At 45.0% G+C, this 17,439-nt stretch overlaps 1 protein-coding gene across 3 annotated transcripts in view; it reads right to left on the bottom strand.

Moving 5' to 3' along the window:
- Window positions 1-17,439, bottom strand: part of KIF21B (kinesin family member 21B) — a 764,016-nt gene that overhangs the window by 109,387 nt on the left and 637,190 nt on the right. For all 3 annotated transcript variants that reach the window (XM_069756481.1, XM_069756482.1, XM_069756483.1), the window contains 2 exons: window positions 12,473-12,586; window positions 12,328-12,366 (listed from right to left, as the gene is read on the bottom strand). In XM_069756481.1, coding sequence (XP_069612582.1) covers window positions 12,328-12,366; window positions 12,473-12,586 — 153 coding nt within the window. The remainder of the gene's footprint in view (window positions 1-12,327; window positions 12,367-12,472; window positions 12,587-17,439) is intronic.

Here is a 17,439-nt window from a genome sequence, read left to right as displayed (position 1 = left end):
TTTTAGTCTAGTGGTACATAGTGATATGTGTCACTTCACACTGAAAATTCCTAGGGTGTTGCGTTGCGACCTGCGACACACGTTTCCAATCGTACTGAATTTTCTGTTGCTGGTCTCAAGTAACATTTAACACATTTGCCACAGATGTCAATACAAGTCACATGTAACTTATAACTTGTCTGCAACTTGGCTGTTTTATTAGGCCTCCTTCACACATTTGTGTTTAAACACCTACGTATAAAAATGGTAACATTGCCATCAGTGTTGTGCATCCATGTGTCCATTTTTACCATCAGTGTGTTATCAGTCAGTGTCCATTTTTACCATCAGTGCAACGTCAGTGTGTCCATTTTTACCATCAGTGTGCCATTAGTACCTTCAGTCAGTGTCCATTTTGTACCATCAGTGTGTCTGTTTTTACCATCAGTCAGTGTCCATTTTTACCATCAGTGTGCTGTCAGTGTGTCCGTTTTTACCATCAGTGTGCCATCAGTGTGTCTGTTTTTACCATCAGTGTATCCGTTTTTACCATCAGTCAGTGTCCGTTTTTACCATCAGTGTGTCATAACTGTGTCCTTTTTACTATCCGTGTATCCATTTTTACCAACAGTGTGCCATCAATGTGTCTGTTTTTACCATCAGTGTGTCTGTTTTTACCATCAGTGTGCCATCAGGGTGTCCGATTTTATCAGTGTGCCATCAGTGTGTCTGTGGTTACCATCAGTGTGTCCATTTTTACCATCAGTGTGTCCGTTTTTACCATCAATATAACATCAATGTTTTTCATGGATGAATCAATAGATAAAGAAATGATAAAGCTTCTCCTATTCTTTCCAATGTTAAACATGTTCAGGACACGTACAATACTCGGATGCCATCCGTGTGCTGTACGTGTTTTACAAGGATCCATAGACTTGTATGGGCCCTTGTCATCCGTGCTGCCAGAAAAAAAAAAATGTTTCCGTGTAGTTCTTACAGGCACAGTGGTCCTTGTGAAAACATGGACATTTGCATAGCAGCATAGGTTATAATGGGTATATCTTAATATATACTTACCTTGTAATGTCTTCACATCTTGTTTCTTCCAGATGCGTCCGAATCCCAGAATTCCAAGCGGCAGTAGTTCACCGACTGCCATATTAGGACACCCAAGTGATGGATGTCTTGATATGGAAACTGCTGGTGGTACCAGCCTCTTGCGCGGTACCACAAGTGGAACACCATCGCACCACACACACACACACTGTATACGCCATACGCACCACACACACAAACACACACTGTATATGGCATACGCACCACACACACACACACTGTATACGCCGTAAGCAGCCTCTTGCGCGGTACCACCGGCGGAACACTGTTGCAAACACGCTGCCGGGATTAGCCGAATGATGCACTGACCTCCACCATCTTTGTACAGGTGGAGCGCATGCGAAGTTTAATGTGACCGCCACTATCTGTCTGCACAAAGATGGTGGAGGTCTGATTTACTGCGTGAAATCCGCGCAGACGCAGTGAATCATTTGGCTGATCCCAGTGGCAGATGCACAATGTGTCTACAGGCAGAGGAAGCCGGTCACATAAAAGGGGTTTTCCCACGAACGAAAGTTCATTTTAAAAATTGTCTGTGTCTGACCGTGTATGGAGCATATCACATCTCCTTGGCAGGGGAGGAATCAAAAGACAATACTGACATTACAGCAGGGGATCACAGAGGATTCATTTTGTCAGGTAAAATATTTCACTGGCTATTTTTAAACAATATTTTACCTCTGCGATCTCCTGCTGTAAAGTCAGTATTGTCTTTTGCTTCCTCCCCTGTCCAGGTGCTGTGGTATGTTCTGTACACGGTCAGACACAGACAATTTTTAAAATGAACTTTCATTCGTGGGAAACCCCCTTTAAAAAGCAAATATCAACGCCAACATGGCTCCTCCTAAAAAGTACACCAATGACAATGAAAGGAAAGCAGCAAAAGCACAATGTCAAAGACAACAATGGGCAAATGAGACTCTTGAAGAGCAACAGCATCGCTGGGACAAAAACAATGCATATAACCATGGGCGTCAAGCAAAAGATGCAAAAGAGAGAGAGCACACAAGGGGGAAAGCACATGGGGTACACAGGTCAAAGAAGAGATGATTTGAGAGGAGAAGACAGCAGATGGGGAGAGAGAGAGAGCACACGGGAGAGAGAGACAGAGCACAGGGGGAGACAGCTCAAATGAGACAGTACATGAGGGGAGAACGCAGCACAGGAAGGAGAAAGACAGCAGACAATTTTTTAAAAAATGTAAAAAACTAGATGTGAATTTAGCTTTTTCTTAATATTTTTCTACAATATCAGCAAAAAAAACAAACCCTGCAAAAAAGGAGTATAAAAAATTATGTAAAAATTAAGCCTCATGTATTGCGTAAAAAAAGCCAAAAATGATTTAAATATCCAAACGAGAATGTTTTTTTTAGAGCCATTAAAAGGGTATGTACAATATAACCTGTAAATTTACCTTGTAGTGATGGGGAAAAATAGACCAGTAATGAACGAGTTAAGTAATATTGTGAAAAGCATTGTGGGGGCATTGATTCTAGATAGAAACCATATAAAAGGGCTGTATTAATGAATGTGGGCCACATAGGGGGCAGTATTAATATATGGGATGTAGTGCTGCGGTGTCCTCGCTGTGCAGTGAGAAGGCAGTGACCTGGCAAAAATTCAAAATAAAGTCTTGTTTAATGTTCAGCATACTCAGAAAGTAAAATGGATTCTTTGGATCACAACCGGGAAAACAAAGACAGTCCATGACCGGTTGCCATGGGCAACTGCACCACTATGTACGCTGGGGGTGCCAAGCTTTTGACTTCTCTTGGCCCGTGTTGCCTCACACAGGAAGAGCTCTGCAAAGCCTCCACGCGGTCTGCATCCCAGACCAACACTAACTACCCCAAACCCTTCCTGAAAGGTTTTTTTTCTCTCCTCTGTAATCTGTGGCGATGGGCCACTTATAAGATTCGGCCTGGAAGAAATGGACCTGCCCCACTACCTTCCTGAAGTCCGTTTAAAAAATAAAAGCCCATACCAGGTTTTTCTGAACAATTCATTGACCACATAACCTGACCAGGTTCATGCTTACTTTTATTCTGCCATGTGACTCACAGGTGTCCTGCTGTGACCACACGGCACTCCAGCGGATCTAATAAGCTTCTGAGTGCATACTGGGGGGAACATAGCGACCCTCGCAAATAACACTAGTCGCTGCCTCACAGGGGCCACATAAGGGGACAATATTACTGCATAGGGGTCACTGCCACTTGGAGGACATGCTTAAACAATAGGTGTCTAATATAATTTTTTGCAGATATTGTATGTTTTATAAATATTGATTAATTTAGGGTATGATTCCACGGTCAGGAAACGCTGCGGGTTTGACTCTGTGTACATCCGCAGCGTCAAACACGCAGCGTCCAGATTTTACAGCATATTGGAATTGTATTTCATGAAATCCCATCTCCACTATGCGTTTGGAGATGCAGGTGGCTGACCTGCGTATCCGGACATGCGGCGCGTCTTTATAGACTGCAGCATGTCTATTTACAATGCAGAGACCGCACGTCCCCGCAGCGTAAATGACCCATAGACTAACATTATATGCGGTAAAACCACATCTAATAATAACTGCGGAAACACAGCTTACTACGCATGCAAATTAATTTAAATAATCTCTTACTTTGTGACCACCGCGTCCACTGAAGTTCTCATGATGACTGAACGGTCACTCGGCAAGTTCTCACGGTCAGCTGATTGTGAGGACTGCAGTGCAGGTGACCTAGGTCAACTACAAGCTCTACTACATCTGGATGTCAGGTATCCAGATGTTGCAGAGCTGGACTCGTCGTGGGACACTCGTTATTAAGGACTACGCCGGAACAGGGAATATTTGTGTTGGTTTATTATTTTATTTGTTTTGCAGGAGATTGAGGGATTCGGGAAATTAGCAGAACAATAAAGATGGGAAAACTGTGTGGTGTTTTATTTCATTAAAAGACTTTAATCCGGCTGAGTCTTTACTTAACCTGTAACAACTATAGTATTAGTAATGGATAGATGTCTTAATGACACCTCTCCATTACTAATGGGCTTCATGTCACCTTATAATACAAAGGTGACATTAACCCCCAAACTATTACCCCACTTGCCACTGCTACAGGGCAAGAGGGAAGAGCGAGGCTAAGTGCCAGAATTGGAACATCTTAGAGATGCACCATTTCTGGGGCGGCTGTGAGCTGGTGTTTGTAGCTGGGGGGGGGGCAATATCCATGGTCCCTTCCTAGGCTATTAATATCAGCCCGCAGCTGTCTGCCTAGCCGTTGCTGGTTATTAATTATAGGTGGACACCACGTCATTTTTTTCAGGGGTCCCCCTATTTTAATAGCCAGTAAAGGCTAAGTATACAGCTGTGAGCTGATGTTAATAGCCTGGGAAGCTCCCTGGGTATTACCCCCTTCACAGGCTATAAACATCAGCCCCCAGTCACTGGCTTTCCCTCTGCTGGTTTGGAAAATTGCACGGGAGCCGATGCCATTTTTTTTCAAATTATTTATTTAGTGAAAAAAAAAGGAAGGGATATTACATATTCCTTTGCGAGTGTGATGTGAGAAACTCGCGCGAGTCTCTTGTATCAACACCCGGCACATGTATTTCTATACATATACAGCCGCACACGTCAGTCCGAGTGTCGGCGGCAGCGCCAGGTGTTGATGCGAGTGTCTCGCATCACACACGAAAGTGTGACCCTGGCCTGTCACGTACTTCCGGGTCACGTACTTCCGGATGTGACACAAGATTCAATATATGTAAATAAGTACACATGCATAGTAAGCTGCGTTCCCGCAGTTATTACGCCTGTGATTAATAATTAGATGTGGTTTTACCTCATGTAATGATAGCCTATGGGAAATTTAGACTGCGGGGACTGAGTGTCTCCGTATCATAAATAGACATACTGCGGTCTGGAAAGACGCACCGCATGTCCGGTTACACGGGTCTACCGCCTGCGTCTTTGAATGCATAGTGGAGATGGGATTTCTTGAAATCCCATCCACTACGCTGTAACATCTGGCTGCTGCTGGTTGGATGCTGCAGATGTACGCAGTGTTCCACCAGCAGTGTTTACTGACTGTGTGCACGTACCCTATCTGCAAACAGGAAATTCCTTTTTTTTTCCTTCGCAGAAGCCAACTTTCAATAAGCTTTATTTCAAGTGACAAAAAAACCCTGCATTTAATGAAAAAATGCATCAAAAATGCATGCGAAAAAAACGCATCAAAAACGCAGGTGACCTGCCAGTGAGCTCAGATGCAGATTTCACCTGTGTCAAATCCTGAGCCATTCCTCACTGTGGAAACATACTCTTAAAATACCTAACAGAAAACATGTAAAAATGTATATTTTCTTATACAGTAGTTACGTTACACTGACAGCACAGAGAGCTTTTGTCTGCTGTAATGGAGATGATGAGTACACATATCATTTAAAGGGAAGGTGCCACCAGTTTTCTTGTATTTTGTTTTTTTGTGAAATTAAGCTTAAAATAGTAATTAAAATGTATTAATGCAATGTTTGCACTGTTTGCAATTATTTCTATATGAAAAATATTATATATTTTTCTACAAATATACATATTTACCACTAGGGGGAGCATTTTCCGTTTTAGACCTCAAGCAGCTATAGTAAGATTTAGCAGCTCTGCCCCAGGGATATTAGACCACCCAAAAGGGGAGGGAAATGATGATGTCAGCAGTTACTGCCCCAACAGTAAGAATGAAGAGCAGCATCACAGGGCAGCACCATTTTGTGTGTGACTGCCCTGTGACCTGCTGTCACCAGCAGTTACTGCATCAGAGGCACAGCTTGTTTACAGAGGAGCAGAACACAGTGGGCTCAGCAGCATTTTTTGTGAATAACATTCTTGCCATCCCCCTTCCCCCACCTTAATCCCTGTCCTGTCAGCTGCCCTGCTCTCTCTCTCCAGGTGTCACCTCCCTCACAGGGACTGTGTGTGGGGGGAGGGGGAGACACAGCAGGAGAAGCACACAGGGCAGCATGTGAGGAGCAGAGGATGTGTGCATGCTTGGAGTACAGAGGAGCAGGGAGGGCTTCTTCTGTCCTGCGATAGAGAGCACAGGGCTATAATAAAATGGCAGCTAGTCACACCTACAGCAGTGAGTTGTGCAGCCCACAGAGGCGTGCCCAGCTCACTGCTAATGCTGCTGCAATGTTACAGATAGGGTCCTCGCAGGTCTATTATCTCCTATGTCCATGGGGTGCCGTAATCTGACACTGATAGAGCCCTGCTACTGCTGCAAAACCAAGATGTCAGCCCCCAGTGCATTCTTTAAACTCATATAACATATGAAATCTGTTTCACATGCATTTTAACCCCTTAATCCCATATGACGTACTATCCCGTCCAGGTGACCTGGGACTTAATTCCCAGTGACGGGATAGTACGTCATATGCGATCGGCCGCGCTCACGGGGGGATTCCCATAAATACATTTCTTTATCTAAAAAAAACCAAAAAAACAATAAAAGTACACATATTTAGTATCGCCGCGTCCATAACGACCCGACCTATAAAACTGGCCCACTAGTTAACCCCTTCAGTGAACACCGTAAGGAAAAAAAAAAAAAACGAGCCAAAAAACAACGCTTTATTATCATAATGCTGAACAAAAAGTGGAATAACACGCGATCAAAAAGACGGATATAAATAAACATGGTACCGCTGAAAGCGTCATCTTGTCCCGCAAAAAACGAGCCACCATATAGCATCATAACCAAAAAAATAAAAAAGTTATAGTCCTCAGAATAAAGCGATGCCAAAATAATTATTTTTTCTATAAAATAGCTTTTATCGTATAAAAGCGCCAAAACATAAAAAAAATTATATAAATGAGGTATCGCTGCAATCGTACTGACCCGAAGAATAAAACTGCTTCATCAATTTTACCAAACGCGGAACGGTATAAACGCCTCTCCCAAAAGAAATTCATGAATAGCTGGTTTTTGGTCATTCTGCCTCACAAAAAATCGGAATAAAAAGCGATCAAAAACTGTCACGTGTCCGAAAATGTAACCGATAAAAACGTCAACTCGTCCCGCAAAAAACAAGACCTCACATGACTCTGTGGACCAAAATATGGAAAAATTATAGGTCTCAAAATGTGGAGACGCAAAAACTTTTTTGCTATAAAAAGCATCTTTTAGTGTGTGACGGCTGCCAATCATAAAAATCCGATATAAAAAACGCTATAAAAGTAAATCAAACCCGCCTTCATCACCCCCTTAGTTAGGCTAGGTTCACATTGCGTTAATGGGTTTACGCTAACGGACAGCGTTGCACGGCGAAAATGTCACAATTAACGCCGTGCAACGGGTCCGTTAGCACACCCATTGACAGCAATGTGATTTTCGGGTGTAGCGCATCGCTAGAGCGTGCCATTTTCGGCTCGCGCTAGCAAGGTGCCGTTCTTTTGTGGCGCGCCTCGGACGCTGCTTGCAGCGTCCGCGGCGCGCCCGAGGTCCGATCCCCGATCTTCCAGAGCGGGGACGTTAACGCGACCACTAAACACGACACCTAAAAAGACATTGCGTTAGCGCAATCCGCTAGCGCTAAACGGATTTCCCTAACGCAATGTGAACCTAGCCTTAGGGAAAAATAATAAAATTTAAAAAAATGTATTTATTTCCATTTTCCCATTAGGGTTAGGGCTAGGGTTAGGGTTAGGACTAGGGTTAGGGCTAGGGTTAGGGCTAGGGTTAGGGTTTGGATTACATTTACGGTTGGAATTAGGGTTGGGATTAGAATTAGGGGTGTGTCGGGGTTAGGTGTGTGGTTAGGGTTACAGTTGGGATTAGGGTTAGGGGTGCGTGTGTGGTTAGGGTTACAGTTGGGATTAGGGTTAGGGGAGTGTTTGGATTAGGGTTTCATTTATAATTGGGGGGTTTCCACTGTTTAGACACATCAGGGGCTCTCCAAACGTGACATGGCGTCCGATCTCAATTCCAGCCAATTCTGCATTGAATAAGTAAAACAGTGCTCCTTCACTTCCGAGCTCTCCCGTGCGCCCAAACAGGGGTTTACCCCAACATATGGGGTATCATTGTACTCGAGACAAATTGGACAACAACTTTTTGGGTCCAAGTTCTCTTGTTATCCTTGGGAAAATAAAAATTTGGGGGGCTAAAAATCATTTTTGTGGGAAAAAAAAGGATTTTTTATTTTCACGGCTCTGCGTTGTAAACTGTAGTGAAACACTTGGGGGTTCAAAGTTTTCACAACACATCTAGATAAGTTCCGTGAGAGGTCTAGTTTCCAATATGAGGTCACTTGTGGGGGGTTTGTACTGTTTGGGTACATCAAGGGCTCTGCAAATGCAACATGACTCCTGCAGACCAATCCATCTAAGTCTGCATTCCAAATGGCGCTCCTTCCCTTCCGAGCTCTGCCATGCGCCCAAACAGTGGTCCCCCCCCACATATTGGGTATCAGCGTACTCAGAACAAATTGGACAACAACTTTTGGGGTCCAATTTATTCTGTTACCCTTGTAAAAATACAAAGCTGGGGGCTAAAAAATCATTTTTGTGAAAAAAAAAAAGAATTTTTATTTTCACGGCTCTGCGTTATAAACTGTAGTGAAACACTTAGGGGTTCAAAGTTCTCACAACACATCTAGATAAGTTCCTTGGGAGGTCTAGTTTCTAATATGGGGTCACTTGTGAGGGGTTTGTACTGTTTGGGTACATCAGGGGCTCTGCAAATGCAACGTGACTCCTGCAGACCAATCCATCTAAGTCTGCATTCCAAATGGCGCTCCTTCCTTTCCGAGCTCTGCCATGCGCCCAAACAGTGGTTCCCCCCCACATATTGGGTATCAGCGTACTCAGGACAAATTGGATAACAACTTTTGGGGTCCAATTTATTCTGTTACCCTTGTAAAAATACAAAGCTGGGGGCTAAAAAATCATTTTTGTGAAAAAAAAAGAATTTTTATTTTCACGGCTCTGCGTTATAAACTGTAGTGAAACACTTAGGGGTTCAAAGTTCTCACAACACATCTAGATAAGTTCCTTGGGAGGTCTAATTTCTAATATGGGGTCACTTGTGAGGGGTTTATACTGTTTGGGTACATCAGGGGCTCTGCAAATGCAACGTGACTCCTGCAGACCAATCCATCTAAGTCTGCATTCCAAATGGCGCTCCTTCCCTTCCGAGCTCTGCCATGCGCCCAAACAGTGATTCCCCCCCACATATTGGGTATCAGCGTACTCAGGACAAATTGGACAACAACTTTTGGGGTCCAATTTATTCTGTCACCCTTGTGAAAATACAAAACTGGGGGCTAAAAAATAATTTTTGCGAAAAAAAAAAAAAATTATTTTAACGGCTCTGCGTTATAAACTGTAGTGAAACACTTGGGGGTTCAAAGCTCTCAAAACACATCTAGATAAGTTCCTTAGGGGGTCTAGTTTCCAAAATGGTGTCACTTGTGGGGGGTTTTAATGTTTAGGCACATCAGGGGCTCTCCAAACCAACATGGCGTCCCATCTTAATTCCAGTCAATTTTGCATTGAAAAGTCAAATGGCGCTCCTTCCCTTCCGAGCTCTGCTATGCGCCCAAAAAGTGGTTTACCCCCACATATGGGGTATCGTCGCACTCAGGACAAATTGCACAACAACTTTTGTGGTCTAATTTCTTCTCTTACCCTTGGGAAAATAAAAAATTGGGGGCGAAAAGATCATTTTTGTGAAAAAATAAGATTTTTTATTTTTACGGCTCTGCATTATAAACTTCTGTGAAGCACTTGTTGGGTCAAAGTGCTCACCACATCTCTAGATAAGTTCCTTAAGGGGTCTACTTTCCAAAATGGTGTCACTTGTGGGGATTTCAATGTTTAGGCACATCAGGGGCTCTCCAAACGCAACATGGCATCCCATCTCAATTCCAGTCAATTTTGCATTGAAAAGTAAAATGGCGCTCCTTCCCTTCCGAGCTCTGCCATACGCCCAAACAATGGTTTACACCCATATATGAGGTATCAGCGTACTCAGGACAAATTGGACAACAATTTTTGAGGTCCAATTTCTTCTCTTACTCTTGGGAAAATAAAAAATTGGGGGCGAAAAGATCATTTTTGTGAAAAAATATGATTTTTTATTTTTACGGCTCTGCATTATAAACTTCTGTGAAGCAATTGGTCGGTCAAAGTGGTCACCACACATCTAGATAAGTTCCTTAGGGTGTCTACTTTCCAAAATGGTGTCACTTGTGGGGGGTTTCAATGTTTAGGCACATGAGGGGCTCTCCAAACGCAACATGGCGTCCCATCTCAATTCCTGTTAATTTTGCATTGAAAAGTCTAATGGCGCTCCTTTCCTTCCGAGCTCTGCCATGCGCCCAAACAGTGGTTTACCCCCACATATGGGGTATCAGCGTACTCAGTACAGATTGTACAACAACGTTTGGCATCCATTTTATCCTGTTACCCTTGGTAAAATAAAACAAATTGGAGCTGAAATAAATTTTGTGTGAAAAAAAGTTACTGTATTTTTCGGACTATAAGACGCACCGGACCATAAGACGCACCCCAAATTTGGGGTGAAAATTGCAGAAAAAAAGATTTTTTATAACATGGGGGTCCGTCTTATTGTCCGAATTTACAGTATCTTATGGCGGTGACAGAGCAGGGTCACAGGAGGCAAGGTGTCGGCAGAGGTGGGGTGATGCTGGGATGAGGAGGTGCTGGGATGAGAAGGTGCTGGGATGAGAAGGTGCTGGGATCAGGAGGTGCTGGGATCAGGAGGTGCTGGGATCAGGAGGTGCTGGGATCAGGAGGTGCTGGGATCAGGAGGTGCAGTGAGAAGTATGGCGTGAGAGGGGTCCCTGGCGTACCATGCAGGCTTACCTAGGTGGCAGAGGTGCGGTGGCAGAGGTCCGGTGGCAGAGGTGCGGTGGCGGGGGTGTGGCGGCAGAGGAGGCGCAGTAAGCGGGGTCCCTTTCCCCGGTATGGTGATGCAGCAGGCCCGGTATGCAGCAGAGCCGGGTGAATCCTCTTGTTATCGGTGGGCGTGGCCATCTTCCTGAGGCCGCGCGTGTGCAGATGAAGCGCTCTGCTCCCGGGGCTTCAGGAAAATGGCCGCGGGAGGCCGCGCGTGCGCAGATGGAGATCGCGGCGGCCATTTTCCTGAAGCCCCGGGAAGCAGAGCGCTCCATCTGCGCACGCGCGGCCTCCGGAAAATGGCCGCCACCACCGATAACAAGAGGATTCACCCGGCTCTGCTGCATACCGGGCCTGCTGCATCACCATACCGGGGAAAGGGACCCCGCTTACTGCGCCTCCTCTGCCGCCACACCCCCGCAACCGCACCTCTGCCACCGGACCTCTGCCACCGCACCTCTGCCACCTAGGTAAGCCTGCATTGCGACTATTGCGACTATTAGACGCACCCCCCATTTTCCCCCCTTTTTTGGGGGGGAAAAAGTGTGTCTTTTAGTCCGAAAAATACGGTAAATATTCATTTTTATTTAAACATTCCAAAAATTCCTGTGAAACCTCTGAAGGGTTAATAAACTTCTTGAATGTGGTTTTGAGCACCTTGAGGGGTGCAGTTTTTAGAATGGTGTCACACTTGGGTATTTTCTATCATATAGACCCCTCAAAATGACTTCAAATGAGATGTGGTCCCTAAAAAAAAATGGTGTTGTAAAAATGAGAAATTGCTGGTCAACTTTTAACCCTTATAACTCCCTAACAAAAAAAAATTTTGGTTCCAAAATTGTGCTGATGTAAAGTAGACATGTGGGAAATGTTACTTATTAAGTATTTTGCGTGACATATCTCTGTGATTTAAGGGCATAAAAATTCAAAGTTGGAAAATTTGCGAAATTTTCTAAATTTTCGCCAAATTTCCGTTTTTTTCACAAATAAACGCAAGTTATATCGAACAAATGTTACCACTAAAATGAAGTACAATATGTCTCGAGAAAACAATGTCAGAATCGCCAAGATCCGTTGAAGCGTTCCGGAGTTATAACCTCATAAAGGGACAGTGGTCAGAATTGTAAAAATTGGCCCGGTCATTAACGTGCAAACCACCCTCGGGGCTTAAGGGGTTAAACTTGCTTATAGCAGCATGTTATGCTACATTACAGTGATTTATTAATGACCTACAAACACGGTACCTTCCCTTTAAGGCAGAAGCAATACTCTTAGGACAACCTAAAACATTTTTTGATTGTCTTAAATATGATTATATGAAATACCTGGACATATCTGAGAAAAAAGAGTCACCTTCCTCAGACCTATAGAGAAAGAGCAGTTTAAAAATATAGTTAATATATGATATAAAGAGGGGTCAAATGTAAATAGCTAACAACAGTATAAAGTTTGTGGACCTCAGTTTCTTACTTATCCAATACATTCCCTGTAGACTGACTGCTTGTTAGACGGGAGAAGACATTCTTGTCATTGCGTAGACGCATTGGCGGTGATGAAGGTGGTATCAAAGGGGAGTCCGGACATCTAAGAAGAAAATTAGCAAGATATAAATAGAGAATATGTGACTGAACTTGAATAAATAATTACTGCAATAATTAATTATATAAAAAATAATAATGTTTAAAGGGAATCTGTCAGCAGGTTTGTGCTATGTAATCTGAGGACAGCATGATGTAGCGGTTAAAACACAGAATTCAGTGATCTGTCACTTATCAGGCTGTGTGATGTTAACTTACAATGAAGGTTTTATCAATAGGGAATTATCATTGCTGTGACTAGCTGCCACATGCCAAGTTGCTCGACTCCGCCCCCTCTGTGATAGACAGCTTGCTGTCAATAGACAATGTACATAAAGAACCTGGTGTGGGCAGGGTTAGCTCGTCAGCTCAGCTGCATTCTACATCTAAGAACTCTAATTGTATCAGAACTGCTGCACTCAGTAAACTAAGTGATACATCACTGGAATGAGACAGCAAAAACCTGATGACCGATACCCTTTAATGAGCACCAACATACTGTATAAGATAGAATGTCAACAAAAATGTGAAATTTTTAAGGAATTTTGAGAAACCTGTACTGACATGCATGGAGTGAATAAGCTATACTTTTTACAAGCTAGATAACCTCTTACTCTTTAAAACTAAACGTATAGAATTACAGTAAGACAGTCAAAAACAGAATGCAGTTTTATCACACAGCAAAATAACATTTCTGAAACCATTATTGAAAAAATAAATATAGCTAATACTTTCTGCCAAATGAATAAAGGTTTGAGATAAGAATAGTTACCAAACAGTATGTCTCAGCAATAGAAAAAAGCATGCAGGATTAAAGAGAAATATTATATGCAGAGATCGGTGGAGGGTTTGAACTAGGCTTGTCAAAGTCTAATATAACTTTTACATTCTTTATTGCTACATCTTTCAAAGGCCAAAGGCTCAAAAAGGCTACCTCGGACAGACTTAGGCACAAGCCAGTCCGTCTGGTAGATTTCAGAGAGACCTCGATCTTCACCTTGAACCCCTGTACAGGGATCTGGTCTTACAACAGCGTACAGTGGATTACTTCCAAGGAAGGGCTGCAATCCGGAAGAGCAAATCAAAGGCAGTAAGGTTCAATAAGCAGTGTCATAGCTGAGAAGCCACGTCAAGGACAAAGGCAGGTAGTCAAAAATCAAGCCAGAGTCAGAGCACCGTAGATAAAAATCAGTCCTCAGGAGACAAATCAGACTTCCTAGTACTTGGTAAACAAGCTAACTGACAGCTAGAAACTGTCTGCTGGGGTCTATATAGACAGGAACTCCCACCTTTAGAATGAACACCCTAATGCCAGCAAGGTTAGTCCATTAATACAAAAAAGGAATCTAGGGGGGGCGTGGCCTGACTGCCGATGGAGTAGGTCGCACAGAGCGGGAGCTCCGCGGCCAGGAACCTTAAAGCCGCTCATATCTACCTCTTCGGCGTCCTCGCTCACCTCCACGATATCGGTACCGGTCCCCGATGCGGTGGTGAGTGTATGGGGAAATCTAAAGCCGGCGCCCGTGATCCCTCCAGGAGAATTCCTGATTTCTTTGCGGCCACCCCACAGCCACCGCCGAAATCCAAGATGGCGCCGTCCTCCCCCAGGCCTTCCCGCTCTTCACAACGCAACGCTCAAGCGTCGCAATCAGGTGGTGCATCGTCGCATTCAGGCGGAGCAGCGTTGCATTCAGGCGGAGCAGCGTCGCATTCAGGCGCTACAGCGTCGGATTCGGCTGACGGTCCGGTAACTGCTGCTCTCCTCAAGGGCTTACTTGGAGACCTCAGAACCTCCATTCAAGAGGATATGCGCACTATGCTGGCTGAATTAAGAGGGGAGGTGGTGGAGCTGGGTAATCGCACTGATCGCTTGGAACGCAAGATGGCGGAGCTGGTCTCCTCTCATAACGAACTCTGGGACGCTCATGAGACCCTGCAAACCCTGGCCACTAAAACCCACTCTAAAGCCCTGGACCTGGAAGATAGGTCCAGGAGAAATAACGTTAAACTCAGAGGCATTGAGGAATCTGTCCTGGCAGGGGATTTGAAGCTATTTTTGCAGGATTTTATGGCTGCAGCTCTCCCTCAGTTTGCTCCAAAGGATATTATAATTGACCGTGTGCACAGGATCCCTAAACCGTCTGGCCTGGGGCCCTCCGTCCCAAGAGATGTGCTGGCACGCATACACTTCTACGAAATGAAGGAAGATTTTCTCCAGGCTCTAAGGAAGAATCCAGCTCTCCCTGAAAGATTTGCACGCATCTCTGTCTTTCCAGATCTCTCCCCGGGTACTTTGGCCCTTCGGAGGGCCTTTGCCCCCTATACTACTATCCTCAGAGAGAAGGGCATCCTGTACCGCTGGGGGTTTCCTACCAAGCTCCTCATCCGTAAAGATGGATCGATCACCACCTGCCTGACTCCATCCCACGCAGCTACCGCTCTTTCCAAATGGGGACTCTCAACTCCTGACTCTTCGGTCTCCGTGAAACTTTCTAGGCCTGGAGGTGGCGGAGGCCTCAGGGCCCGCATTACACCGGACTGGGAGGTGGCCTGAGCCCACTGCATCTACGGTTCCTGGCTATTTTCCCGCACGGATTTACTTTGTTTTCCTTTTTCCTTTTTTTAAGCTGCTCTGGTCCCTCTTTCGAGAGTATCCGCAGCATTTGTTTGCCCCATAGGTGAACTGTTTTTCTGATTCTCACCCTTAGGACTCAGGGTATCCCTGAATGGACCTCGGTCCACTGGTTTATTTGTTGTGTGTCTTGTTTGTTTCCTCCCCTTTTTTTCTTCCCTTCTTCCGGTCTCCCCCTACTTATGCTCTAGTTTACTGGCCACATGTCTTCTATTCTTTTACACAGGTTATCGGTGTCCAGAAGATTGTAAAACTGTTTACTTGCCCTCATTATGAGTATTTCGTTGTATTCAATTAATATTAATGGTCTCAACTCTCCGGGCAAGATGTCTGTTGTATGGCTTCAGTTGGGCAAATCCCGTCATGACATTTTGTGTCTTCAGGAGACACACTTGCTGGAATGTGATAATCCCAGAATGCACTCAGGTTTATACCCGCATCAATTTTTTGCCAATGGTCCGTCAAAAAAGGCGGGAGTAGCCATTTTCTTTAGCAGGGCCAACTCCTTTCAGCTGGTTCGCTCCATAGCGGATCCGCTGGGTAGGTTCATTGTGGTCCTATGCCTTATTAATAATGCCCCCCTACACCATTGCCTCAATCTATGCCCCTAATGTAGGGCAGCTTAAATTTCTGGAGGGGGTTTTCAAAATTCTACACGACATCCAACACGGTTACAAACTGATTGCTGGTGATTTCAATGCCCCAATGTCTAGAGATCTGGACTGCTCTGCCTCCTCCCTGTCAAGATGCGAAGCGGGTCCTCTAACTAATTCTTTCAACCTACATGATGTCTGGAGATATCTGCATTGCGGCGAGAGAGATTACACGTTCTTGTCTCCCAGGCACGGTTCCTACAGCAGGATTGATTTTGTGCTGGTGAATGACGTGGCTCTTCCTCGCTGCATCTCAGCAGATATAGGCAGTATCACCTGGTCGGACCATGCCCCGGTGTCCCTTACCCTAAAAGACCCCTTGGCCATCAGGCCCCCCGCGCACTGGCGTCTCAACGCCCATCTCCTTGCTGACCAATCCAACTCCCAGTGTGTAGAGGAGGCCTTGCGGGAATTTTTTGCCTCCAATGATACTCCTGATATATGTGACGACACCCTTTGGTTTGCCCACAAGGCGGTAATTAGGGGTTGTTTCATTAAACTGGCGGCAACGGCAAAAAGGAAGTATAATGCAGCTCTTCAATCTGCCCTAGATGAATTAACTCATCTCGAGTCTGCTTACAAACTATCCCCTACTCCAGCGCTTCTCTCTGATCTTTCTAAAGCTCGCATGCATGTCCGCAACTTACTCCTCCATAAAGCTGAGAAGGCCCTGAGGAAAACTAGAGCTAAATTTTATACAATGGGGGATCGAGTGGGTGCTGTTCTGGCTAGACGTGTTAGGAAGAGAGAGGCTCAATCCAAGATCCCATTCTTGCTCAGGCCTGACGGTTCCCAGGTGTGCAACCCTATTCATATTGCTGAGGAGTTTGCATCTTATTATTCCTCTGTCTATGACCTCGGGTCTGACCCAGGGATTCCCCAGCCTTCGCGGGAGTCAATTTTGGCATTCTTGGAGAGGGCTAATCTCCCCTCGGTCACCCCGGAGCAGCTCTCTTTCCTAAACTCCCCCATTGTCGAGTCTGAGCTCTCGCAGATTGTCAGAGAAGCCAATAAGGGTTCCTCCCCTGGGCCAGATGGCTTTTCTTTTCTTTACTATGCCCAGTTCTTTTCTGCCCTCTCCCCTTATCTTCTGCGCCTTTTTAATAATTGGTTGTCGGCAGGCAGTATTAGGGCTGAGGGGTTGGAGGCTTCCATAGCGACTCTCCCCAAACAAGGGAAACCCCCAACATCTCCGGGGAACTTCCGCCCGATAGCACTCTTAAACTGCGACGTTAAGATTTATGCAAAAATCTGGGCCAACAGATTATTCTCGGTTCTCCCTAGCCTCATTCACCCCGACAAAGTTGGGTTTGTTCCTGGCAGACAGACCAGGGATGGCACCAGGCGCCTGATAGACCTTTTAGATGTGGTGGAGAGGGGAGGCCTCCCCAGTGTATTTCTGTCGCTTGATGCGGAAAAAGCGTTTGACAGGGTGCACTGGGGATATATTGAACTCATACTGGAGAAATTTGGGCTCACCGGGCAAATTGGTAAAGCGGTTATGGCGTTATATTCCAACCCCTGTGCGTCGGTTCGATCGGCGGGATTTGGGTCTTGGACATTTCCCATTCGGAA

The sequence above is a fragment of the Ranitomeya imitator genome, chromosome 3 (genome assembly GCF_032444005.1).
Source record: "Ranitomeya imitator isolate aRanImi1 chromosome 3, aRanImi1.pri, whole genome shotgun sequence".
Classification (NCBI taxonomy): domain Eukaryota; kingdom Metazoa; phylum Chordata; class Amphibia; order Anura; family Dendrobatidae; genus Ranitomeya; species Ranitomeya imitator.
Note: the sequence above shows the minus strand (reverse complement) of the source record. Positions and strands in the feature narration are given on the sequence as shown.